Consider the following 27,480-nt stretch of genomic DNA (forward strand, 5'->3'; position numbering starts at 1 on the left):
CTGACCTTCTGTTTCCCTTTCCTCATCAGTAAAATGGGGATAATAGTATTCACGTTCTAGAGCGATATGTCTTAAGACAACACAGTTCCTGGAATATAGGAGGAAATCACTAGATGTCAACTTATTTTATTACACCTTCATTCAACACTTATTTGAACAACTGTGCTACATCAATAAATATCTTTTGGGACTTCCCTGGTGGCACAGTGGATAAGACTCCATGCTCCCAATGTGGGGGGCCCGGGTTCAACCTCTGGTCAGGGAACGAGATCCCACACACATGCCACAACTAAGGAGCCCTGGAGACACAACTAAGGAGCCCACCTGCCGCAACTAAGACCCGGCACAACCAAATAAATAGAATAAAATAAATATGTTTTTAATGAATGAGCTTAGATCCTAGGTCGGAAGTGGGGAGGGGTTCTCCTTATCTCCACCCTTTTCACTTGACCAAGTTAGAAACCTTGGTATGTTGTTTTCAAGCCTCCTGGTGCCTCTGATGATGAGCCTGTATAGAGAACTGCTGGAGTCCATTACTGCTAAGATCTCTTTTTAGTGACAATGTATTGATATAACTGCATGCTCAGCATTGTGCTAAGTACTTTGTGCACATTACCACTGTTAATCTTTGCAACAATCCCCCAAGGAGGTACAGTATTAGTATTTCACTTTTATTGATAAGAAAATTCACAGAGGTTAAATAATACACCCAAGTCCATCAGCTGATAAGTGGTGGCTTCAGAACTGAAATCTAGGAGCAAGTTCAAAGCCCATGGGCCTCACTATGCTATACAGTCCCTTCCAAACCTTAAGGCTGTTTCCCTCCAAATGCACTTTTCCAAGTATATACGTTTTCACATAGTAACTTCCCAAGGACATCCTGGCTCTAATGATATAAATATGTCTCTAATTAGAGTACATCAATATAATGGAATACCATGAAGCCATTAAAAATGATGCACATATTTATTTATTGACATGGTTAAATACAAAGTATAATTGAGTGAAAAAACAAATTACAATGAAGTGTACTGTGTTCATTTATAGAAATAAATCCAACATGGGCTGGAAATATTATCTTTGGGTGAGGGGTGAAGGTGATTTTCACTTCTGAGCTTACTGTGAAAGGGTCAGGGTTCAGACTAGAAGTCAACAAGCAGCTTTTGGAGGACCATTCCAAACAACAGGAAAACTATGAAGTTACAAAGCTGTCCAGGAAGCTCTCAAGGGCCCAGGACTGGAGTTCTGGCTCTGACAAGAGCAAGGGAGCATGCAAACACAGACATGACCACCAGGGGGAAGTCGAGAACCATCCTCAACTATAAGTGAAGCCACTTTCAACTGGGAAGGTTTTACACCCGAGGTGTGGTGCCAGAACGTGGGAGTGGTGGTGTCTGGTCAATGTAGGAACACAGACAGAGACAAGCCCTGGGTTCACACCCTGTCTCTGTGCTCATTCACAGGATACCTTGTGCACGTCGGTTCTATCTGAACCTCTTCCCCCATCCATGAGTGTAAGGCCACCCCCAGGCCCATGTAAGGATGCCCTTGGCGAATCCATGGCAAATTGCAGTGGGCAGGGCCTGACCCATGCAGGAAGCCAGGAGGACCACAAGTGCCCTGTGGGACAGGGATCCCATCCCCAGGGCTTTGGCCTCCAGTAAGTGAACTTCAATGATTTACCCCCAAACTGTGGTCCTTGTGAGCCTGGGGAGGGTTTGGTATCTTTTCTGGCACTAAGCTGTTAATCCCAGACCACAGAGAAACGGCACTAGCACAGGTGAAAATAATGGCATATTTTATTGGCATAAATCACAGGAATTGAAATGGGGAAAAGCCAGGTTATAAGTTTACAGAGAAAAAAAATTAAAATCAAATCATCAAATAACCATTGACCCAGAGGGTGGACCTCTGAAACCCCAGGTCCTCTAGGGGAGGGGTCACTGTAAACAGAGCAATAAGGCCTGTGGGTAGACGTGGAGACATCAGACCCGTGGCGGGGCCTGGCTGACCTCCCCAGACCCGGGCTGCTCTCAGCCCTGCCACCAAGGAGGGACCCTCTTCCCTCCCTGGGAAGCCTCCTTGAGAGGCTCAGCACACCCAGCCTCTGCTAGGAGGCTAGCGAAGTGGTCTGGCTCTTCCTCACTTTAGACCACACTGGGACCCCGTTCCACTAACCCAGAACCCCAGCCCTACCTATCTCATCCTTGGGGGAGAACACTCTGGGGGCTTCCTGTTGCTTCAGCGAGACCTTGTCCTTTTGCCGAGAATCCTAGCAGGCCCCCAGCCAACGACCTGGGCTCTTTTCCCCAGGACACCAGTCTCCAGGGAGGGCAGGAAATTTGGGGAAGGGATGCACCCAGTGGAATCAACAAGACTAATGGTCAAAATCAGATACCAGCTTTCCTGAGGAGGCAGAAGAGCCCCAGAGAAGCAGTGAGAAGGCCGAGAATGTTCTATTTGTTGCCAGAAAGTTCACAGGGGAGTGGACACTCCTAATGGCTTACTTAGAAAACAGCACCCCCAAAGTGTACTTCCCCGTTCTCCTCCCTCAGGAACAGGACAGATGAGGTTCGGAATTCTAGGCCCCAAAGGGCAAAACACCCTTAAGGCCGGTTTCAGTGAAGAGCTTGCTGGCCTGGATAGTAAGGAAGGGGTTTCAAAATACAGCAGTTTATAAAAAACAGTCCTTGTGAGCTGTGAAGTTAAAGAAGGGCAGTCACAGAGCTGCTCCCAGTTCACCTGCTTGTGCTAAGAAAAAATAAAATACAAATTGCTTCACCCCCTCCAAGCCCTCAGTACAAGGCAAACCCCATATACCAGAGCCACCGTGGCATACACAGGACAGTGGCAGTGCACATGGGGGAAAGGTACAAAAGGAGACGTCTTTAAAATCTCTTCAAAATCATTTTCGTATAGAGAGGTAAAAGTAACTCAGACGATATGAATTCAAACCTCAGTGTAGAAATCTATCAAAGTTGGTACAGTGTCCAGGCACGGGGTGAAACCCCGCCTCACACCATCCCCGGAGAAGGAGGAAGTGATTATAAAACATTATTGCTGGAGAGGCCATTCTCAGTAGAACCAGAGAAGTTACAGGGGTCGGGGGGCAGCTGCCCAGGCCTGGGGAGACTGGAAGGGTAGGAGGCGCACAAGGAATCTTCCGTGGCCCCTAGGACACTTCCGCCCTTGGATGGATGGATGGGTGGATGCTGGCATTGTCTGGAGGGAGCTGCTGTCCCCCAATACTCTCAAAACAAGGATAATTAGGTTGTGGGGGCGGATATGGATGAAAAGAGGCCCCCATGTGACCCTGCCTGCCCTCCCCACCCCCACCCCCAGCTCCACTGCCGAAATATGAGTGAGAGATGGCTCCAGTGTGGGGTGCTGGACTGGCCAGGCGGGTTCGTGGGGACACAGGTGGAGCCCTCCAGCCTCTGCCTCTGGGGAGGGTGAAGAGCTGGCAGCCTGCGGGGAGCTGCAGGAGGAGGAAGGAGGCCCAGAGGCTCTGGCAGGGGGTAAGAAAAGCAGGCGGGACCCCTCAGGACCCTCTTGCCATCCTGCACCAGCCAAGGACGTGGTTCCAGTTTCAGTCGGGTTTGCCCCTTCACCCCTAAGCGAGGCCTCTGGGTCACAGTAGCAGTTGGGAGGCTGGGCCGGGAAGCGGGGCAGAGGAAGGGATGAGCGCGCCTAGCAGAAGAGCTTGACGAAGCAGTTCTGACAGTAAGGCTTGTCGTTCTGCTCCTTGAAGGTGCCCTTGTTGAGCTGCTTGAGGCAGAAGGCACAGACAAAGTGCTCCGGGTGGAACTTCTTGGCCATGGCGGTGATGCAGCGGCCCGTGATGGGCTTCTGGCAGCCGGAGCACAGCGAGCCCCGCCGCTCGTGGTAGTGCACCTCACAGTAGGGCTGCCCGTCGTGCTCGAAGAAGCTGCCGTTGACAAATGGTGTGAAGCATTCCTGGAGACAGAAGAGGGGTGGGGCGGGGGGGGCAGGGGGCTCAGGCTGGGGCTGGGGGCTGAGGCAGCTCCCAGGTGATGGGCAGGAGACAGTCAGGGTCATCACACTCGAAATGATTCTCCCTTGCTGAGCATCCTCTATGTGCCAAGTGTGGTGCTAAACGCTTATTGAAGTCTCCCAATGACCTTGACTTGCCACTGCTAAGTTGCACTGCCTGAATTCAGACACGGATCTTACGCCTGGGCACTTCAGCAGGTGGCTTAATGGTGTGCCCAGAAACCCTGGTGTCGAGAAAAGGGTTCCAGGGTCAAACTCTGCATCCTAGATTCCCATTTGGAGATCCAAAGGCACGCTTAGGTATTAAAGGCTCTGAGAAGTCTGGCAATGAACAGTTTCCCAAACTTATTTTGATCAGGGGACACTTACTGGATCTCTAATAACATCTGGGGGACATTACCCCCCAGAATGCAGTCTGGAAACCATTGCCCATTTCCGCTGAGGCTGCTAAATGCTTGCATTATCTCATTTCGCTCTCACACACCCTTCTCCCGAACATGACCTGTCTCAGGGCTGCTGCACAGGACCACCTTGCTCTTGGTTTCTGCCAGCCTCAGTACGAGCCCTGGCCCAGGACCTACTGGACTTGAAGGACTGTACCCCCTGCCTTCTCACCTCATTAATACCCCCAAACAGGGCCTGTAAATCGGATTCAGAAAGCACAGTGAGGTAGGCCCTTCTCTCCCCACTGCCCGCTCTCGGCCCCCTCCAGAGGAGGGCTGGGGGCCCCTTACCCGACACACAAAGCACTCAGGATGCCACAGGGTGTTAAGGGCCGAGATGTAGTTCTCCAGGATGGCTCGGGCACAGCCGCCACACTTGGGGGCGAACATGTCAAAGTAATCCTTCCGGCAGTAGGCCTTGCCGTCTTTCTCGTGGAACCCTGAGGAGGGGGGGTGTGGGGGGCAGATGAGGCCTCCAGAGGAGGAGCCACCCTGACTCCAGCCTCAGCAAGGTCTCCCACCATGCCCCCGCCTCCCCAATGCTCCGGGCGACAGCGAGTGAGAAGGTACCGCTCAGTACCTTCAGGGCCGAAGAAGGCTCCACACTGGGCACAGAAGAAGTGCTCGGGGTGCCACGTCCGGTCAAGGGCTGTCACCACTTTCTGTGAAAGCAAAGTGTGGGACCAGAGCTGAGCGCTGCCCCACTGGACAGATCCCACAGTTGAGACCCACAGGCAAGGCCGTCCTTCCACCCTGCCCCCAGCCCCAGCAAAGGAAAGAGTATAACACTCCCAAGATGGGGTCTCTCCCAACTGTGCTCTGAATACCACTGAGAATTCTGACTTATTGAAGGATGTGATATGTCAGGCACACTCTGTCTCCTTTAATCCTCATGTGCAGTTGAGATCATAGGTTCTATTGTGACTCCCATTTTATAAGGGAAGAAACTCAGGCTCAGGCTCAGAGAGGCTAGACATTTCCCTAACATCACACAGCAGGAGAGTGAGGGAGCCCTCACTTCACTCCATTTACCTGGGCAGGGCTCCTAACCTCTGGGAGGCTCAGCAGAAGGGAATCGGGGATGAGAGGTAGCGCTGCTTAATGTGCATTAGGACGGGCCGTGCATCCGGCCTGAGTGTGAATCCCAGTTTCCAAGCTGTGTGAGCTCGGCCACGTAATGTGACCTCTCTGAGCCTCAGGTGGCACCACCTGCACCCAGGAACTCACATCCAGGATGGGCCCGTTGCAGTAGTAGCAGCGTGGAGAGAAGAGGTTGTGATAGTCCTTTTCACAGTAGGGCTGTCCATCCCGCTCAAAGAAGTTCCGGGATCCGATCTCCTCCTGGCAGTGGGTGCAGACGAAGTGCTCTGGGTGCCACGTCTTCCCCATGGCGGTCACGACCTGAGGAGAGAGGCAGGATACGGCTCAGGACGCAGGTCTGCCACAAAGCACCCTCCCAGAGAAGCCAAGGTCCCGTGCCCACCTACCGCTCCCTCCCCTGCCCCACCCACCCCATCATCACCTGCCCCGCGATGGGTTTCTTGCAGGCCCCGCAGACCCCCTTGGCGACCGTGGCGACCCCCAGTTTGTTCAGGTCAGACTGCAGGCTCCCCAGCATGCTGTCAAGCTGGCTCCCAGGCTTTGAGGGCCCTCCCGGGGGAGAGCTGCTCCCTGTCTTCCCCTGGGCCATGAACTGTGGAGAGAGGGGAGAGGGCAGGTGAGGACATCTGGGCCTTGGGGATGAGGTTCGCAGCACCAGGGGCTCTCCCCTCTCCTGGACAGACGGGCTGAAGGAGGCAAGAAGTGCAGCCCGTCCAGGGGCTTCAGAAGCCCTCAAGGTGGGAGTGGCATCTGTAAGACATTCTGGTGTCAGAGGGGCTCACGGTGGGCCTGACCGAGCCCTGGGAACACATGGCAAGCAGGACATTAAGCCCCAGCCTTGGCACTGACCCCTCCCTCGTCCTGCCCTTCAGGGCTGCTCTGGCTGCCGTTCGGAGGCCAGCCGGCCGCCCAGCACAGCTCTCCGTCCGCTCTTTGTTCCAGGCCCTGGATCTTAGACAGGGGAGGAAACAAGAATAAGAATTTCTTTTTTCTTAATTAAGGAAGAAAGAATAGGAGAACTTGTCATCGAACCATTTCACAAAAAGGACTTTAGGATGAAATGTAAGGATGGATTTTTTTTTTTCCCCTACTAGCAGTACCAAAATCAGGAGAAAAAGTCTAGAGAAAAACCACCACGAGAGAGAGGCCCAGGGAGAGACGAAGAGGGAGAGAAAGGTAAGCCAACCAAAAGGTGCAGGACTTAGGGAGGGGAGGTGATGGGGCCGGAGAGCAAGGAGGCCTCGCCAGGTACTGGGTCTGGGGCTGAAGGCGGGGGATAGGTTTTGGTTTTCCTTCTGGGAATGGCTTCCTCAGATGGAGCCTGGGGCAGGCAGGGGGGAGGCCCCAGGAGGAAGAAAGAGGGCAGCTGACGTCTCGGGGGTGAGAGCATGGACATCAGGTTAAGCGAGGGTCCAGGGTCAAGGCCAGGTCTCAGGAAGGACCATGGTACCATGCAGGGCTTGTGGATGGAGGAACAGAGGGGATGTGTATGTGTGCAGAGTGGGGACACCACTCGAGCATAAGGACAGGGACAGGTAGGGCTGGTGTCAGGGCCCCGGGAGGCCTGCCTGCATCGGGGGGAAGAGTGGGTCCTCGTCGGTCTGGCAGCCCATGGACCTCACAGAGTGGGGCGCAGGAGTGGGCGGGGTGGGGCCCTGTACACCGTCTTCCCGTGGCCCCGCCCCAGCACTCTGGACCCCGGGGGGACCTCGAGGAAGAGCCGAGGGCCCCAGGGTGGAGGAGGTGGGCGGGCTGGGCCGGGGAGAAGAGCTGCTGGCCGAGGCGTCTTTGCGATGCTGGAGCAAAGGGCTGGGAGGAGAAGGAGAAGGCAGAACAGAGAAGGTTCTTCTCAGGGGAATGGGAGAGCCAGGAGGGAAGACAACCTGGGAGGAAGAAGAGAGGGAGAGAGATGAAGGCAACGGCAGAGGAAACATCAGCTCAGCAAGTAGGGGCTCCCTGGGGCCCTCCCACTCTGACACCAAGAGTGAGGCTGGCCTCACAAGGCCACGGGATGCAGAACCCCCCCACCCCCCCCCCACATGCCAAACTTCCCCTCTGGCCGCTGCTGGGGAAGAACTGGAAGACCTCCGCCCTGGCCCAGCCCTGGGCAGCTACTCACTACCTTCTCTACCAGCTGCCCCCTAGCCCGCCTCCCACACGGCTGCACAGTGATGACGATGCCCTCGGTCAGCCAGTCCTGGACAGAGGCCCCCGCGGCCCCCTCGGCCTCCTCCACCTCCGGCTGGATGCCCAGCCGACCCTGCAGCTCCGCGATGAGCCGCTCCTGGGACGGGGTCCTGCTCAGGGTGGCGGGGTCCAGCCGGCGACGAGGGGAGGGCTCCCGGGACATGGGGTGAGCGTGGCCGGTCTCCCGGCTCCTTCTGATCATGGAGCGGATCTGGGGGGGGGAGGGAAGCTGTCACAGGCCACTCTGGGCTCAGCAGATGCTGCTCAGTCCACACCCAAGAGCCCCCAGGAGGGGTGGGCAGGACCAAACCACCAGAGAAGAGCCAAGCTGAGCTAGGGTGGAGGCAGGGGGCAGAGCAGACACCCTCCAAGTCAGCCCTGACCTTGGGTAAGACACTTCACTTCCAGGGCCTCAGCTTCTCCATCCTTGAAATGGGGTAACGGCATTTTCTCAGCTGCCTTACAGGGTTGTTAAAAGAATTATTTGAAAGAATGTAAGTGGACATTCTTGAAAGGGCATAAGAATTTCCCTTCTTCCCTCCCTCCCTTCCTTTTTTTAATTTGTAGTAGGAAAAATGTGGTCTTTCCTTACAGTAAATCCTTCAACCAGGTTTTTTTTTTCCTTGTTTACATTATAACCTACTTGTTTCTAGCACTTTGGTTATTATTATTTATTTTTGGCCGCGCTGTGTGTCATGCGGTATCTTAGTTTCCTGACCAGGGATCAAACCCGTGCCCCCTGCACTGGAAGCGTGCAGTCTTAACCACTGGACTGCCAGGGAAGTCCTGGTTTGGTTATTTTTGTTGTTGTTTTATTTTACTTTGTTTTTGAAAAGGGCCTAAAATTTTAATCAAGAAGCGAATAATAACCGTTAACGTCAGCCACGGCTTATTGGGGACCGTGTGCTATGTTCTTTCTAAGCACCTTCTGGCATTACTTCATTTAATCCTCTGGACAGCTCTGGGGGAAATGGTCTATTACCCTCATTTTAAAGAAGAAAACTGAGGCTGGTGCGGGCGTTGCCCAAGGTCACCCAGGGAGCAAGTGTTGGAGGCGTGGTTTGTATTCAGTTCTATCTGGTTCCCAAGCCCATGCTTTTCACCATTCCACACACATCCCATCAGGATGTCAGGGGAAGCTCATCTGAAGGAAAAAGCCTTAATCAAGCAAGAGGCAGGGTGCCACTAAGAGAAATTCCAGGGCCCAGGGAGCTCCGCCGGCCGCACACAGCCCACTGCCCACGGCTGGTTGTCAGGGTCTCAGGCCACGGCATCTCGGAATCGGCTGCCCAAGCAAACATGCGCAGAGTGGGAGGCTGCATGCAATTAGCCAGGCGTGGTCCACGTGCGGCCTGCCGGGGCCATGCCTAGCAGCCGTGCGAGCTCACGCCTGCCTGGCCAGAGGTGGAAATCCTCTCCGTGGTGTTGGGTGTGTCCATGACCACAGCCTGTGGAAGTTCTGGCCGTTCCCTCCTGGCCTCTGCAGCGGCTTCGGTGGTGCCCTCTGGCCTCCTGGGGGTCTCGGGTCCCTGGGCTGGCCTGACCAGGCTGCCCCCCGTGGCCGTCTCTCCACCTAACTGCTCCTCCTCAACTGGGGCATGGCATCTGCTCTCTGGCTCCCCTGGCTCTGGCCTTGCCCTCTCCTTCTGCTGTCCACGTGCTTTCGTGAGACTCCAGGTATCCGGTAAGATAGCCTGACGGTCCACGGCCATGGCGGCTGGCTCGATTACTTCCTGGAAGCTGGGCGTAGCTCCCCCGGGGGACTCAGGCCTAAGCGCCTCCAGAGCCCACGGCCACTCCCATGTGGCAGCCACGGCCTCTCCTGGGCACAAAGGGTTGGCTGACAGCACTTGGGGTTCCCCAGCCTCCTGGGGACCTGTGCACCCAGCGTGGGGTAGAGTGTGGCCGGGAGGCACCCTGGAGAGCTCACTCACCAGGCTCACGTTTGGTGGGTCCCTCCAAACGCGAGCCTGGCTCTCTGCACCCGGTGGCCCCAGAGAACTCTCCGTGGAGGGAGACCTTGAGTTGGGGGTGTCAGGCATCTCCCCAAGGCCAGTCAAATCAAGCCAGCTGGGGGTCACATTGTCCTCAGGGCAGAGGACCTCCAGGGTGTGGCCGTGGCTTCGAGGGGAGGGTTTCCTAGGGGGTGGCAGGAATACATAGGGCCCAGGTGGAGGAGGAGAAAGTATGTGGTGTGGGGATGGAGCTGAGCTGGACAGCAGCCTTGGGGAGCTCAAGGCCACAGCAGAGGAGCTGGTCTAGAGGAGAAAGACAAAAGACAGAGGGGAGAGGAGAGAGAGTTGGGAGAGATGAGGAAGGAAGCCCACTGCAAGGGGCAGGCTGGGCCTCAGGGCTCTGAGAGTCCCCGTCTACACTGACAAGATGGTCTACACTGACAAGACCGTCTACACTGACAAGACCAAGGTGGTGGCGAAGCTGAGGCATGAGGACTGGCCCTGGAAGAAGACCCAGCCCCCAGACAGGTTTTCCTGGGCTTCATATCCCTGGCTCCCATCAAACCCAGGCAGCAGAAAGCAGCCTCTGAGCCATGCCTGTCGGGCACTGCCCCCCGCCAATCCCAAGTACAGACGAGGGAGAAAAAGCTAAGGTGAGGTGGGTCACGGGGAGGTCAGCCCAGGCACCAATCAAGGGACAGACAGCCACAGGCAGCTCTCAGCTCTGTCTCTCCCAGACAATCCCTGCTCTCCTACATCCCCCGAGACCTTGCTCCAGGGTCACAGTGAGAACCAGCGCAGCTTCTCAAGGGATCTCAGAAAAGCAGCACAGCCTAAAGGGTGCTGGGGCAGGGCTCCCTCGGGCCAACTCCTGAGCCCAGTGTACTTGCTCCTGACGGTGGCCACTCAGAACCACTGGCACATGAGGGCCACAAGCCCAGGCCGCACCCATCCCCCCCGCCCCGTGAAACCCCAGCCGAAGGGAGGCTTGGAGGCACCAATGGGGCCAAGAGCTGGCTCCCCTCCTCCGATTCCCTAAGTCATGCCCCCGTGGAAGGGTGGAGTCAGCAACTGTTGGCGAGTTCAGTCACCATCACTCCCCATCAAAGCACTGCATCCTCTAAATAAAACATCTCGGGTCTGGCAGGCCCGGGGAGGAGATGGGGCGCCTCATGCTGGACTGGCCCAGTAGCCTGATGGGTGAGGTTTCCCAGAGAGAACTTGTGGGGACTCAGAGGCCCGTGGAGGATGGAAGGCGGATGGCGAAAGAGGCCTGTGGATTCAGGAGCCAGAGGCAGAAAGAAAGGATGTGTTGAGGACAGCCAGCCAGCGTGGGAGATGGGGCTCCAGGGCAAATGACCTCTCGGAACAGGATCCCACAAGGCCCAGCAGAGCACCCCCTCCCCTACCAAGAGCAGCCATCGACACAGGGTCCTTTGTCCCAGACTCCTGATCCCTCGCCTGGGTGGCTGGGAGCTGAGAGCACCCAGGGAGGAAGGAATGTCCTGCTGAGCACGTCCTGCCTTCACAGGCTGAGAGGCAGCTCAGTCCCCACGTGGCCAGCCTGGCCCTCCCTCCCCCATATCCTGGCAAGGCCAGGGCACTGCCTGCGGGGTCCCAGGCTCAGGGCGAGGCACCCAAACACGCAGGGGCCAAGTTCCAGCTACTCATGCTGAGGTACAGGAGGGGAAGGATGGGGGTTCTGAGGGGCCAGGGCAGGGAAGAGGGACCTCAGGGCACCTTAAAATCCGACAGCGAGGCCATCAGCTCATCCAGCTCCCTGGTGGCAGAAGAGGCGGAGATGCGTGTCTGCTGCTGGCTGGAGGTGACTCGCTGGGGGCTGCTCATCTCGCCCTGGTTCACAGTGATGGCGGGGCTGCACGCAGGCATGGCATCAGTGGGGACCCCAGAGGCCAGCCCGTGCACCCCCAGCATGTCCCTCCCCTCCCCAGGGGATCAACAACTCAGCTCTGACACTGGGGTCCTGCCACTCCCAACCCCAGGGAAGCCCACCAGCTCCCAGTCTCTCCTGGGGACGCATTGTTGGGAGGGGCTGCTGTCAGCCAGCAAGACAGAGCACTGAGGTGAGCTGATGGGAGAGAGGCAAGGTCAGCTCAAATGGCACTTCTTTCCAAGAAGACCAAGTCCAAGCCTGCCGTTCAACAAGCCCCAGCATCCTGTGTATCCTCCACAACACTGCACGTACATGTGAAGTTGTTCCAACAACACAGTAACACCAAGGAGAGCTAAGACTCGGTAGACACTTACCATGGGTCCTGTGTGCACGTGCTTTACGTGTGTTATTGGGTCTCACCCCTACTGAGGTAGGTGGTCTTATCCCCCTTATCCCATTTCATCTTACCCCATTCTACAGATGGGAAAACAAAGGCTTGAGAGACAACACTTAGTAAGTGCACAGCCAAGATGTGAACCCTATTGTGTGGCTCCAAAGCCTGTGCTGACAGCTGCTGGGCTATGGGTGCCCTCAGCGTGCACAGTGTCTGTCCTTCCTGATGGATAGTGGCTCGTTGAAGGCAGGCATGGTGTCTGCGTGACTTGTCACCATCCCCCAAGGCCTGGTGCAGGGCCTGGCAAACAACAGGCACTTCAGAGGGAACGGGTGACACTGGGGATGAGACGGCAGACCCTGGAGCATGGGACGGGCTGGGCGAGACCTTCCCCTGCCTGGGAGGGCCCAGTGGAGACTCACACGGGGCTGGGCACGGAGCTCTCCAGCTCATCCAAGAGACTCTCCACGCTGGGCCGCACGTCCTCCAGGCCCCGGCCTCCGTTCCGCTTGGGCTTCTCTTTGGTCAGTGGCCCAGCTTTGCCCCCCAACGAGCTGTTATTCTCCGGGATGCCGTAGTGGGGGCTCAGAGCCCCAGGCAGTGGGGGGCTTGAGTTGGCCTCATCTTGGGAGAAGGAAAGAGAAAAGGTGCTCAGCCCTGAGCCCTGCAGGGATCCAGAGGCCAGCAGGTGGGCCTGGTGGGCCTGACCTAGTCCTACCTGCAGGGTAGCCTGGGGGGTTATGCTGCACGGCGTTCAGCTCCAGCAGCAGGCGGTCGAGTTCAGAAAGGTTGCTGCCCAAGGAGGAGCTCATGATGGTGGGTGAAGGCTCGGCCGACTTCTGCTTGTTGGGGAAGCTTTGAGAGGCAAAGGGAAGACCTTGGTGAGAGATGCTCCCCAGCTCTGGCGGCCCCCAAATCCTCAAGGAGAATAAGGCAGAGGGGATACAGCGTCTCCACCGGCCAGAGGACGGAGAGCGGGGAAGTGATGTGGCAAGAAGAGGGGAGGAAGGAAGTCTTGCTTCAGTTCTTGAACCTTCCTCAACGCAGGGCAATGTGACAGCCAGTCCAGCTGCTGCACGGTGATGGCAGATAAGGCCACCGGGCCAGTTGAGAGGCCTTCTGCCGTCTAACCCAGTGACCCTTGAGGCAGAATCCCCCTCCCCTCCAGCGCTGTGCCGTGCCTGACCCTGGCCTCAGTGGCCTCTGCCCGCCGATGCACAGGATTCCCAAGCAGGGGGAGGAGCTGGGCAGTACCTGTACACGTGCTCTTCCTCGCCAGCTCGAGGACACGGCAGGCCGACGCCGTCCTGGGGGTTGGAGGCACTGGAAGTTTTAGCACTGGAGCCGTACACGGGGGACGGGGATGGAGGCTGCAGGAAGGACAGTGCTCAGAGCCTCCCCGGGGAGGAAAAGGAACAGCCCGAGTCACCCCCGGAAGGCTCCTGCTCACAGGCAGTCTCACCAGGGAGTTTCCACACTCTGACCAGGAGACAGGTGATTAACACTTGGTCACTGCCCCCTCACGTGGCGGCGGCGGGTGGGGAGAGCCAGACGCTTCCCGCCTCTTCTCCCTACTTCCCTGATCGCTGGCTCTCCGAGCCACTGCCAGACAAGCTCCTTGTGCCCTGAAGCTGACTTCCGAGGCCCTGTCCCCACCTTACCTGCTGGTGGATGAATCGGGAGGTGCTGGGCTGCCACTGGTCTAAGGGGTCAAGGACCGTGCCATTGAGGGCCTCGCTGGACGGGGGTGGAGGGACAGGGGGTGGCACGGCAATCTCCTGGTATGTGTGGTTTCCTGTTGGGTACGAGTAGGGGGTCTCCTCGGACAAGAACACAGGCCGTTTGGAGATGTGGGAGGTCGTGGACTCCAAGTCTGCCAGCAGGGCGTCTGCAGAGAGAAGGCGTGGGGAGCGGGTAAGAAAATGGATCCTGGGGACTAAGTCTCCAGTGGCAGCGCCCTCCCTGCCTACACCCAAGAGTTAATGACTGCTGAGCACCTGCCCCGCCCATGGGAGAAATGACTAGCCTCAGGTCAGGAAGGTATCAGCCCAGACCAGCCTGGCTAAGAACAGCTCCCAAAGCTCTTCTCCCCAGCCACGAAGAAGGTGCTCTGGAGGTTCCTGGGGCCGCCCTGAGGGCTCTCCTACCTCTGGGAGCCGGGCATCTGCGTTCCCTTCCAACAGGGCTGTGCAGCTGGCTGGCTGGCCGGCCGGGAGTCAGAAGTACCTGCCTGGAACCCGCACTCTGACTCCACAGGGCAAGGTGGAGAGAATGGGTGGGAGGGGCCCCACGTCACGGGGAGGGGCCTGGGCACTGCCAGGTCCCACTTAATTTCCAAGAGCTTAAGCCCGCTCAGCCCCCAGCCTGGAGGGGCCCCTGGGGTGGTACCCGCCCTCCTGACCAGGTAGAAGTCGAACCTCAGGCTCCAAGCTCCTCCTGAGAGTCTCGGGGCTGCTGTGAGAAGTGTGAGGGACAAGGCTGGTGCAGCGTTCCCGCCCCCACCCCCCGCCCCCGTCAGCAAAGAGGGGCAGGACTGCTCTGTAGGCTGTTTTTGCGGAAGCCTGGCAAGCAGCCTGGCCCCAGAGGCTCCAGGGCCCCACTATTCTGCTTTTAACAGCAGCAAGGGAGCCGAATCAACCCTCAAGTGCAAGCTTCCATTACCCTGGCACTAGGCAGCCCGCAGGGGGCCCTGCATCTCCCCAGTCCCCAGACAAGAAGGGTACAGCTGGAGGGGTGGGGGCAGGAGCTGCTGATCCTGCCCTCCTGGGACCCTCAACAGCCCCACAGCCTGGCCCCACACGCCATGCCCTCGTTCCTGCTGTGTCACCGACTAGTTCACTCTCCCCCCGCTGCTGGCCTGCTGCAGTGGGGGAACTCGGTCCCTGGCCCTTGTGATAATAATCACCAGAAAGCAATGGCTGGATCATGGCCCTTTACTAGTAACAGGCACTGTGTTGGGTACGTTGCATACGTGGTCTCAGTTAATCCTCCTAATACCCCATGAAGTTGGAATTCTCACCCTTCCTTTACAGATGGGGAAACCGGCTTAAAGAGGTGGTGGGACTGGCCCCAAATAACAAAGCCGGTAAGTGACAGGACTGACTCCTCAGAGGCCCCAAACCTCAAAAATCTGCCCTGCAAGAGGCTGCTGTGATCACAAGATGGTGCCAGATTTAAACAGTACAACTTCCTGAATGACGGGGCCCAAGCTCTGAGAGCTGCCAGTCTGATCCTTCCTGGTGGCCCTGTCCCCAACCCCACCCCTGCTCAAAGGAAGTAAGAAAGAAGCAAGGGCCTCACCCAGGGCCTGGGTCTGTGGGCCCACACCTCCCAGCTACGTGCCCTGATGTCCTACCCCCAAGGCTGGCAGCACCTACCCCAGGCTCCTACCCAGCTGATCAGAAGCTTGTTCCAAGGCCTGGGATGTCTCTGACTTCCAAGGAAGGTCAGTTCCTGCAGCCCCCGACTCCTCCAGGTCCTTTGGAAGAAGTCTGACTTCCTATCTCTAGCAAACCGGAACTAGAGGGAGTCTGTGTGTCTAGGTAACAGTGGAAAAGGAACCAGTGTCCAGGGCCAATCCCAGTGGCCTCTCCACGGCCACACCTGCTGCCTTGGCTTCACAAGGCGTCCTGGCTTCCTCTGGGCCCAAGCCAGCAGGAGGGGTGGGGTCCCTCCTTCTCCATCATGGGCAGAGCCAGCCCCCAACAAGTGCAAGTCCAGTAGGGGTAACAAGGGCAGCTGCCATGCCTGAATGCCCACCACGTGCCAGGAGTTTCACCTGTGTCACCTCTCTTTCTCCTCACGATACCACTAGCACAGATGGCAAAACTGAGGTTCAGAGAGGCAGAGGCACATCTCCACACTGCCTGAGCTGGCTGAAGTGACACCGCTGGGACCTGAACTCGGGTCTCTTGGGCTCCACTCAATAGAAGACAGATGGTTAAGCTTCCTTGTCAAAACTTCTGAGCCAGGGACACCACCAGCCTCTGCACCAAACACCTTCTCCCACCTCACTCATGACCTGACTCCAAGCCTGGCTTATTGGTTCATGGATGGATTCTGGTTTATGATTTAAACAGGCTCTTTTCAACACAGATACATCTGTTGGTCAAAAGGACCAGTCCTGGGGGATGGAGAAAAAAGATCTGTGGAGTCAAGCCAGACCTGAGTTCAGTCCCAGCTCCTCTATCTACACTACCCACAGCCACAGAGCAAATCACTTAGCTCCCCACCTCACAGCACTGGCGTGAGGTTTATATGGGATAGCAGATGCTATAGTACACGGGAAGCTGCAAACACCACACCTCAGGTGCTTTGTGAAATTCAGAAAAAGATTTTCCTCCAAGGAGGTCAGGTTGGGTTGCAAAGTGCTGACTTCTCCTAAGTCCTCTATGGGTAGGATCTGGGCAAGACAAGAAAAGGGCAACCTTGAAGAGAAAAGCAAAAGCAAAGTAATAAAGTAACATTCAAAGGAAAACATTTGGGGACTTCCCTGGTGGTCCAGTGGTAGAGAATCCACCTTACAATGCAGGGGACGTGGGTTCGATCCCTGGTCAGGGAACAAGATCCCACATGCTGCGAGGCAATTAAGCCCACGTGCCACAACTACTCAGTTTGTGCGCCTCAACTAGAGAGCCTGCGTGCCGCAAACTACAGAGCCCACGCGCCCTGGAGTCAGTGCGCCACAACTAGAGAGAGAAAACCCGTGTGCCACAACTAGAGAGAAGCCCGCGCGCCGCAACGAAAGATCCCGCATGCCTCAACTAAGATCCGACACAGCCAAAAATGAATAAAATAAATAATAAATCTTTTTTAAAACACCCCAAAAACAGAGTGAAACATTTGTGGATGTCAGAGAGCGGAGGCACACCACTGTCCAAACTTGTGTCTGAGTGAGAGTTAGGACGTGCACAGCCACCGGTTCTGTGTGTAGCTTCCTCCTCTCTCTCCATCCTTGGTCTTTGCTCTGTGATAGACAGGACTTGGTGCCACTGTCCCACCAAACCCCTCACAAGCGCCTCAGGGGAGAGCCAGGAATACAGGAGGCACGGAGGAGTACTCGCTGGCCTCTACTTTGGATTCCTATGGGTGCCGAGGCCTGCTATCTCCCCACAGGCTGCAAAATGGTGATGGGCCAAAGTCTCCTTGCAAGCTCAGCAAACTCCTCCCCGGCCTGAGTAAACAGAGGTGGCAGATGGAGTCCACTTGCAGTCCACAGTGGGGGCGGGGGTGGGGGGAAGGTCCCCAGCTTTCAGCTACAGTTACTGCCTGGTGCCAGCTCTGAATACCCTAGGGGCAGGCTCAGGATTCCTTCTACACATACCCCGAAGAAGGTGTCAGAGAAAATGGTGCCGCTGGAACACACCCTGTCTCCCACATGTTTGGAGGATGGCTTCCATACACACAGAAGCAGTAAGCAGTCAGGGCTCACTCATTCAGCCTAAGGAAGGCCTCAGACTTCCTCAGCATCGCTCCACTAAGCTTCTGGGTCCAGGCCTGAGACCACCGGAACAAGTCAGAGCGACTAGGACCACCCTAGTCACCCTGGGGAAAGAGCTCTCTCTGGGGCTTCCCAGCCCCTTGCTGGAGGAAATCACCCTAGATTCTGCAGGCGTTTTGCCTCTCCAGACCAGCGGATGCAGGCTCTGTCACTTCCATCCAAGAAGAGGGAAAGCCCAGGTCTCTGGGAGCCTATCTAGTGTATGTGTGGAGAGGGAGAGTTCTCCTTTCGAAACTGGGAATGGGGGAGTTAATGCAAAGTTTCCAGTCCACCAGAGGCAACCAGCTTGTTGCGCCCTGGCAGCGAAGGGGTGCAGACCGTCCTCCGCTGCCCGCCAGAGGGAGCTATTGGCCCGTCGGCTCTCCGCCACGGGGAGTAACCGAAGGTAACCTCGCACAATCACGGAATTTTAGAGCCGGGGAAGACCCGGGAGCCCCCAGCCGGCCATGGGTGCACCGGGAAAGTTTCAGTGCCAGGGAATGCCTGACTGAGCTGGAGGGACGGAGCAGGCTGTGAGGAGGCGCACAACGACGCCGGGGGGCCAAGCCTCTGGGCCGTGCCTGCAGCACACATCATCTGAAGGCGTGACTCTAGAGTGACACAAGAGACAGACACATGCCCTAGCTTCTAGTGCCCAGCGGCTGCACCTAAGCAGCCACTCAGAGGGGTTGTGGCTTCCACTGCGAGGCTGCCCAGGAGCAAGCGGGTGGGTGGGCACAGCGCACAGGGCCAGCACAAGGTGAAAGGCCCTTCCCCGGGCCCCAGCAACCACCGGCCTAGCACAATCCTGAGGCCAGGGTCGGGGGTGGGGGGTAGCCGCTGGCTCTGCAGCCCTGAGGGGGTTAAGACTCAGGTGCCCAGGCTCTCTGCGCTGGGAGGGAGGAGACTCGGGGGCCAGTTGGGCTGCATTCCAGGGCAAATGCTGCAGTTGCGCCCCTCATATTCCCAGACCAGGTCAAGCGTCCAGGACAGAGGGAGCCCCAGGCCCCCTCACATCCCCAACATAGGGGATCTCTGCCAGACTGAGGCTTGGGGGCCTGGGTTGACCCACAGACACACGGCGCCCAATAATAAGTTAAAGAAACTCAACTAACCACCTCCACCTCCACCCCCAACTGGAGTATAAAGACAAGTCAAGCCTCTTTCACAAGCCTGGCTTCCTCCTACCCAAGCCCGGCAACTTCTTAGTATGTGATAAAGACTGTCAAGATTAGAGACCTAGAGCTGGATGGACGCCAAAGAGAGTGAGATAAAGGGCCATCCAGGATCCCTCAAATGTGGCGGGGGAGGGGGCGGGGGGGGCGGTTACCAGAGCGATTTCATTCTCCCTCCCAGGCTCTGAGGACACGAGATGTTAGAACTCACACAGGGGAATACTGAGTCACACAAACTCTGCTCTGTGGCCAAGCTGCTCGTCCAGCTGTTTAACTGCTCTCGTACCTCGGTTTTCCTGTCCGTCCAATGGGAATTCCACCACCTTACTCACAGGAGTAAGGATTACATGAGAGAGTGGATATAAAGTGCCTGCTTTAGCACAGTCCCTGGAACAGAGCACACGCTCAGTAGATGGAGTTCCCTCCCAGAGAGATGGTTAGCCCTGGAGGGGAAGGAGAAAAGCGCTTCAACATCCTGAAGGCAAAGGATGTTGCAATCCTAGATCATCAGTTAGGGGCACCATTCTGGGGAAAACAAAGTCACCATGGAGAAGCCTGCCCAGCAGATCTTCATGATGGGGCAGGTACATGTGGGGTATCATCCCATCCCAGAGTTCACAGGCTCCCCTGCCACACCAGTGCTAGGTCGATCTAAAAGAGGTGGGGTCCTTTGGTCACCAGGGAGACCCCAGCTTGACATGCCTTATATTCTTGATACCTAGCCTAGAAGAGGCCCACAATAAGAACAAGGCTCAGCTCACCCACCTTCTTTCTGCAGGCCAATGTAACTCAGCTTTCGCAGCTCAGGCAGGTGTTTCCTTGGGAGCTGAGAAGCAGAAGGAAGGTGTAGCAAACACTGCCCTGAGAGCTCCAGCACAGCCATAAGGGACTGCCATTGCACAAGGCCTTCCCAGGCCAGGGCCAACTGTCCATTCCCTCCATTTATGTGAGACCCAGACTCTCACAGAGACAGCAGCAGTTTGGTGAGTCCCTTCCCCACCGGACCTGGAGAAACCCAGCCTTTCAGCCTGCCTACCTTGCTGGGTTCAGAACTGTGGGCAAGAGAGGTTTCGGCCCCCCTGCTGACCACCTGCGCAGGCTTGGTGGCCTCAAGTGTCAGAGCAGAAGCTGCCCAGCCTCCTTACAGCTGCCCAAGCTCAGTACATAAGCAGTGAGCGGGGCTCGGCCCTTCCTAAGGAAGGAGCTGTGTAAACAGCAGGACCGGCTCCCCTCTGCGGGGATGGTCTCATCTCAGCCCCTTTGCTGAGACTCTTCCAGATTAGGAAGGAGAGCAGGACGAGAAGGCGCGTCTCCCCCTCCCCCAGCCCTGAGCACATGAGCAGTTAGAGCAGAGGTAATCTAATCCAGGGCAGCAGGGCACTTTTACATGGTGAGTAACTCTCCAGGAATGGGGAGCTGGGTATATTTATCCTGATAACTGTCCTGGGAGGAAAGGCAGATCTGTGACCAGTAAGGGCCAATCTACAATTTAGGCCAGATCTGCTCTGCACTACCCAGCCCGGGGACCCAGGGCCTGGACACCGACTAGGAACTCAATCTCCTGAAGGGCCTCCCCTGCCAGTTTGGGTTCTTGTCAACCGACTGCCTCCTCTCCAAGAATTAAGGGGCCCTGTCTATCTTGCTTGATGCCATATCCCCTGCAGGTAGAATGAATGGCTGAATGACAGCGGGACTGTGAGGACGAGGAAGATGGGGAAGGAGCCATGAACAAAGAAAGTAGCCAGTGCCAGGATGCTGTGATTCCAGGCCCAGCCTGCTGGGTGCCTGTCATCGGGTCGGGCATCTTCTGTAGCTGTAAAACGGTCAGAACCCAATTTGTTCCCATGCCTGATAGCAAGCTCTGAGGAGGAGATAACATAATTTTGGGTGAAATTTACACAGAACCTTTCTGGAGCTCTTCGGAGTTTGTCTAAATCCAAGATACTGCTATTATCTGAATCCCAGACAGCGAACTGCTCTCCCTAAGGGGATGGAGGAGAAACAATCGATACTGGAGTGTCATTTAAATATTTAATAGCAGTGCCTGGAGGTTATGAAGACGCAGCCACCATTCTCCTTCCCTTCGCTGACTCATGCCTCACTCAACAGGAACTGCAATTTTACTCTCAGCCCTGAAGGAAGTGTGGGCTGGGGGTGACACAAAGGAAACCAGGGGAGATGGCCAGGAGTCTTCCAAGCTGCTGCTGCGAGAGGTGGGAGGCGGCCCTTTGGAGAAGGCGTTTCTTGCCTGGGCTTCCCACATGCCTTAGGAGGGCGGTTTCCTGTCTGCCCTTCCTTGCAGGGGCTGACACAACATGAGTGTGTAGGCAGGTTGGCTCTCTTCACTGGGTGCCTGGCTGGCGCCCAAGGTCACAAAGCACAGGTAACCAGAGACACGAGAGAATAAAGGCGGAAAGGCAACTCCAGAGGTCACCCCAAGCTCCAGGCAGAAGCCCAACTGTGCCAGGCCCCATCTGCACTGGGCACCCACACAGGACCCCCCAGTGACCAGGCCCTGGGCCACGGCGGCTTCCCCATCTGATGGGGCTCCAGCAGGTTAAGCAGCAACAGGTGGGAGAAGCCGCCCAGGTATACTTTGCACACCTCCACCCCCCAAGATGGGCACAGCAGCAGGTCCAGGCTGACTGGACAGCGGAGTCTCATTTCTGTTGTAAATAACTCATCTCTGGGTCCGGGATCAGCGAGCCCCACCCTCCTCCAGAGGGCCCAGAACCCAGTGGACGCATTTCATTGGTCAGATTTCATCACCTCCTCGGGTCACCCAGAGACTCTGGACATTTTTAAGGTCGTGTCTAGGGTCCAACTCCAGGCCCACACCGCCGGTTCCTTCAAAGGGTAAAACGTGGATTTACATACAACAAGATAGACAGCATTGAACCCAGGCGGCTCAGGGGCTGGAATTTTTCTCAGCTATTCCAAATCCACCCAATCCATTCCTGCAATCTGGGCTCTTTGTGGCAAGTCAGTCTGTTGCAGAGCAGGGCGGCTCCGGGGGCCTCTCACCCCTGCTAATCATCAACAGAGGTTAGGAGGGGCTTAGAAATGAGTCATCCGCCCTACAGAGACCCAAACAGAAAGTTCAAAAGTTGGCCTGTTCCAGGAATGAGCTGTAGTCTTTTCCCGATGTTTCTGGATTTCATAGCACTACTTACCCCCTCTTGACCAGTCAAGCTCTGACTAATGAACACGGCTCACGGTGGCCACAGGGCAGGTCCGTTCTTCCCCATCTCCGGCAGCTAGGCCATTTCCTGACCGCACTCTCTCTTGCCGGCCTTCCCCGGTTCTCCTACAGCACCTGTGATATCCTGCGGCCCTCTTCCAGCTCCCCACATGTCACTGTCACCAAGTACCATCAGTTCTTCCTTCACGGGGCCTCTCCCCTTTACTTGCCTCCCTTTCTGTCACAGGAAGCCAACAACTTAGACCGGCATCCGAATCCACGCTCGGCCCCTTCTCGAACTCGCCGGCAGCGCCTGCCCTGCGCTCCCCCATTCTAACCCTTGCAGCAGACGACAGCAGTGTGAACTTGAAACCTCACCCCTTCTGTGCACCTCCACTAGACCGCTTGCCCTCTGAGGGCAGGAACCTCCTCTCCCCTTGCTAGATCCACAGCGCGAATACCCTCATGAGCCTCTCGGACAGTGACTGGACGTTTGCCAAGCCAAAGAGAGTCAGAATACTCATGACCCTCTCTGCCTACAGAACGAGATCAGAACCCCTGGGGTTGGCATTCTGGTCTTGAGCCTCTCAGAATACAGCCCCGACTGGCCTTTACCTTCTCGGCCCGCTCACTGCAACCTGCCTTGCTGGCCAAATTGGGCCCCCTCTTCCCTTTCCCCAGCAAAGTGCCTTTATTCACAGCACTGAACATACCTCCCACCCCCATCATCTACAGGGATATCCACACCCCCAGGGGGAGCGTGGAGGCCAGGGGCACAGGTAAACCCAGAACACCTTCTGAGGATCAAACTGACTCAGAAGCAAAAAAAAAAACTGACTCAGAAGCAAGAAACTGAAATCACTGCCTTAAATTAAAAGGCTACTTTATGGAGTCAGGTGCAAAATGCAAATGAATTGTAAGATAAGAACTGAGGCTTCAGAGAGACCTTTTGTCTCTCATGGGGGCTTAGGTGACATTTAAACAGCCCCACAAAGCCATCCTGTCCATACCATAGATCTGTCTTCCCATGTGGCGTTGGGAGCTGGGACAATCACATAGCTCTCTCTATACCCCTCCTGGCATCCCAGCCTGCATGGCAGCGTGGCCAAGTGGAAAGAACGGGCCTTCAAGTAGAGAGGGGAACAGGTTCAAATCCACACCACTCACCAGCCTGGGTGGCAATTCTGGGCTTTAGTTACTCAGATAGCTCATAGAGCACAGGGTGAGTAATCAATGAAAAAGTGTGCGAAAACCACCATGGCTGGGGAGAGCCTCCCGGGCCTCCCGCTGTGACACAAGGAGACACTCAGGGAAAGAAACCCACATCATCGCATCATGGCATCATTGCCGACTTTCATCTCCCTAAGGATGGGAGGGGGAGAAGGCGGAGCCAGGGACTGCGGCCAGGAATCTTGGGAGCTGTGACAGGTCTGTCACTAACTCGGGCCTCCTTGCTGAGCAAACCACTGACCTCATCCCTCTGTTCCTTGGGTTCATTCCAAGTCCTCCTCAGAGAACATCAGCTGAGCCCAGAAGCCTCCAACTCACTCCCTAGCAAGGATAGAGGCGAGAGCGAGAAGTTACAGGGCTCCAACACCCCCCAGCCCCATGCCAGCTCTGCCACCTGCTGGGAAGTCACTGCTGTCTGAGAGCTCTGTGGCATTGAACCTGGCATCTCGGCAATAGAAGGAGCTCTCAGTCTCTGACCTCCCAGAGCAAGCCCAGGGCAGAGCAGCCTTTGCTCCTGCCACTGAGGCTCCGAGCCCTGCAGAGTGCCACAAAGGAACGTAAAGACAGGGCCGCGTGACCAGAAAGAAGCTCAGACAAGGAGGCACGGGGAGAAACGTGCAGGCCTCACAACCCCATTTTATAGATCAGGACAAAGAGGCTCAGAGATGTCTGATGAGTACGCTCTGCAGCCTGGCAGAGTCCCCCACCCCAACGAGGACAGCTCTGCCTGACTGCAGAGCTCACCCATGTTCTTTCCATGACACCCCACTGGGAGAGGAACATCGCTGTCAGCAGCTGTCCCTCATTCTGCCTGTCACCATTCTCCACACTCTCCATTTCCAAAGCGCCAGTCTCCAGAGCCCCTGGAGCAATCCAAGAAGGCTGGCCACTGGGGTGCCCTCCACCCCGGCCTCTGCTGGGGCCCTTGCTCTGGGCCTCCCTTCTTGTCTTTGCCCCTCAGGCAGGGCCCTGTGCCACAGATGAGCCCCTAGTGGTGGCATGGGGAGCTCCATGTTCTAGGCTAACTTGCTGCCTGGTAGGTCTACTTGCAAGAGTGTTTTCCACCCTGTTGCCCATCCAAACAGCATGATGCAAGATGGGGCTGCCCCAGGCGCTGACCTCTGCCCTCTTCTTATCTGCACAGATTGAGGAGCCTGGGCCATCGTTCTGGGGCACAGTGGCTCCCCAGCCTCCACCAGAATCAGGCAGAGGTGGCAAGAGAATCATCAGGAGACAGACTGGCAGTCAAGGCTCCACTGAAGGCACCAAACAGCCAACTGAGGGAGGGACAAAGAATCTCTCGCACGATGTACGATCAATCAGCCTGAGGTGTGCCACCACCTGTCCTTAGCTAAGGATCATAAAGTATGGACATTTGCTATTTGTTTGCCTTCGCTGTTTGTGTGTGTGTGTGTGTGTGTGTGTGTGTGTGTGTGTGTGTGTGTGTGTTATGCGGGCCTCTCACTGTTGTGGCCTCTCCCATTGCGGAGCACAGGCTCCGGACGCGCAGGCTCAGCGGCCATGGCTCACGGGGGGCCCAGCTGCTCCGTGGCATGTTGGATCTTCCCGGACCGGGGCATGAACCCGCGTCCCCTGCATCGGCAGGCGGACTCTCAACCACTGTGCCACCAGGGAAGCCCTGCTTTTGCTGTTTGAAAATAAGCTTAAGTGGGTTCATGCCTGTCAGCCCACCCACATGTGTTCCAATATGCTTTCCTGAGGGAGAGAAAGAGCTGGAAGGTGCTCAGAACCCCAGGCAGCACCCTCCAGAAGAAGGATGGGCAGCTCATGATCCTTATCTGTCACGAGTATCATCTGGAGGGTATGACACTGCAGAACACAGTTGGAACCACTATCTGAGATAGTCAAGAGCAGAGAAGAAGGGGCAGAGGGGGCAAGAAAGAGCCAGGGCCAGTGGCCCCCAGTTGACCCTCAATTACACTTTCACTTCCCTAGAAGTATCTATGCCATCCAGCCCTGGTCTTCCCAGTTTCACAAGTTTGGAAGCCATCTGCTTGGTTTGGGGCAAGACAAAATTCTCGGGCTGCCTGACTGACTGTTGGTACCTCCTGAGTAAGGGAGGAGCCCCAAGTCTTGGCCCAGTCCTTCCCAAGCTCCCCACACAGGCCCTGGTGGGATGGTGTCGCGGATCTACAAAGAAGAGATGCTTCCAGCCATTTCCTGAGGAGGTCAAGACAAATTTCTCTGGAAGCCCATATCCTTGCTGACTCTCTGCACTGGGAATTCGGCCTCTTCCTGGACAGGGAGGGAGCAGATGGAGGCCACAGTCCTCACGACTTTGGCTAACAAGAGTCACACTGGGAAACCACAAGAGAAAAAAAGGAGGGAAAGACCTGCCTGAAAGTAAAAGCATCCAAGGACTGTCAGTCTCGCTGGCAGGGCTCACATGTAGGGACATCAAGGTACAGAGGAGGAGGACGGGGTGGGAAGAGAACCAAAATAAGCCCCTGTAGTCCGTAACCTCAAAGCCTACCAGCTCCAGAACTGAAGCAGAGAGCCAAGCCTCACGGAAGAACCGAACAGGGTGGTCTGTGCCCCGGGGCTCACGTGGCAGAAAAGGTCCCAGGGCTCAGCATGGCTTGGCATGGCTGGCCTCCTTCCACCATGCCCAGCTGGTTACATCGGGAGATTGGCCAGGGTGGTGGGGGAAATATCCATCTCAGCCCTACTTTGGGTTTTATTGGAGGAGACATCTGGGGCTCTCGGGAATCCAACCCAGCAGAGCCAGGACAGATGGCAAGAGCGGTACCCCCCCAAGCCCCGCCTCACCACAACTGGAGAAAGCCCACGTGCAGCAACGAAGACCCAACACAGCCATAAATAAATAAATAAATAAATGTATTTATTTATTTTTTAAAAAAAGTGCAAGTCTCCTTATGGTTACCAGAGGAGAAAGCAGGGGAGGATAAACTTGGGATTAACAGATCCACACTACTATATATAAAAGAGATAAACAAGGACACACTGTACAGCACAGGGAACTATATTCAATATCTTATAATAACCTATAATGGAAAAGAATCTGAAAAAGAAGACATATATAACTGAAGCACTTTGCTATACACCTGAAACATTGTAAAGCAACTATACTTCAATAAAAAAATAAAACTTAAAAAAAAAAGTGCAAGTCTCTGTCCCCATCCACCCCCTCCCTGTTGTACCCTGAACTGTGAGGTCTCCCTCCGTGGGCACCGTCCCTTGCAGGGAGTCGGGGGTGGGGGTGGGGGGGTGCCTGGTCCCCCCACTCCACTGTCCTACCCCACACGTAGTTGAGGTAGGAGCTGGGACGAGAGGAGTCAAGTCTCACTGGCTGTGAACAAAGACTCCTGTTTCCACGTGAGAGGGACAAACTTCAAAACCCAGGCTCAAAGCGCAGCCATGGCACTCTGGCCTGGCGTCCAGGTCCTCTGAGGGAAGATCCCAGGGGTGGTGCCACCCTTAGAGCCAAGGGCAGTTCAGTGTGCAGTGGCCGACAGCAGAAAGTGCCAGCAGCCACTGGGGGTGGGGCAGTGGGGCTGAGCCCAGCCACTCAGGCCCAGGAGCACAGACTCCCGGCGAGGGCAGGTTTTACAGTTCCTTATTTGCCCACGCCTACCTACCTTTCTGGTGAAATAGGAACCACACATGGCTAAGGGTTGGCCCAGATAATCTCCCAAGAGCTCTTTCAAGTAATGAACTCTGATTCTTCTTCCAGAGGGGATTCTAGAGGCAGCAGGACCCGGGGAAGGGGGGTTAAAGGAGGCAACAGAGAATATGGCAGATGCCACCAGCCCTAGGCCTGCAGGCTGCATCCCACCACACAACTCCCTGGATGTGTTTGTGGAGTTTTTATTGGCTGTAGGATCTTAGTTCCCCGACCAGGGATCGAACCCATACCCCCTGGCCCCCTGCAGTGGAGGTCCCTGTTTGTGCTTTTAAAAGAAATCTGAGTTAGTCTTAATAAATTGAGAGATTTCACATGAAAGCCAGATTGTCTGGCTTCCCAGGAGCAGTCAGAAGAGCTACCAGTAGGGGTCTACTCACCTGCAGGGCCACCACTGGCTGTAGCATGAAATCTAACGCCCTTTCTTTTTGGCCCACTCCAACCATTCACAACACCCACCGGCCTCAGCAAGTACGTGAGTTTGCAAGGAAATGCAGTGTGGGTTTTGTAGTTGGAAAACTTCTAAGTCCCAGCTCTGCCACTTGCTGGCACTGCACCTCTTTGAGCTCAGTTCCTACATCTGTAGACTGGGTATGATAACAGCCTCTGACATCATAGGGATGGGGGAATTCCCCAGGACCTGCCTCCTCCTGTCCTTCCATCCCTCCCCCTGGGTGCCGCCTCACCTTTACCCGCGGTGGCCCCGATAATGTCTACAAACACCATGCTGGGCACAGAGGTGGCAAAAATACAATGTCTGGGG

The 27,480-nt window shown here is 56.1% G+C and overlaps 1 protein-coding gene across 1 annotated transcript in view; it reads right to left on the minus strand.

The window, feature by feature from the left end:
* Nucleotides 1-1,781: 1,781 nt before the first annotated feature.
* The window catches only part of PXN (paxillin), a 45,050-nt gene continuing 19,351 nt past the window's right edge, over nt 1,782-27,480 (minus strand). The window contains 15 exon segments of the mRNA XM_089894553.1: nt 1,782-3,957; nt 4,749-4,897; nt 5,038-5,119; nt 5,685-5,858; nt 5,980-6,150; nt 6,408-6,512; nt 6,514-6,542; nt 7,123-7,441; nt 7,681-7,956; nt 9,140-10,003; nt 11,441-11,576; nt 12,411-12,612; nt 12,707-12,843; nt 13,243-13,358; nt 13,650-13,876. Of these exon segments, the coding sequence (XP_089750679.1) occupies nt 3,691-3,957; nt 4,749-4,897; nt 5,038-5,119; nt 5,685-5,858; nt 5,980-6,150; nt 6,408-6,512; nt 6,514-6,542; nt 7,123-7,441; nt 7,681-7,956; nt 9,140-10,003; nt 11,441-11,576; nt 12,411-12,612; nt 12,707-12,843; nt 13,243-13,358; nt 13,650-13,876 (3,254 nt within the window). The 3' untranslated portion in view covers nt 1,782-3,690.

This window comes from Delphinapterus leucas, chromosome 14, assembly GCF_059928025.1.
Source record: "Delphinapterus leucas isolate spDelLeu-1000000601 "Yukka" chromosome 14, BTC_Dleu_Yukka2, whole genome shotgun sequence".
NCBI lineage: Eukaryota > Metazoa > Chordata > Mammalia > Artiodactyla > Monodontidae > Delphinapterus > Delphinapterus leucas.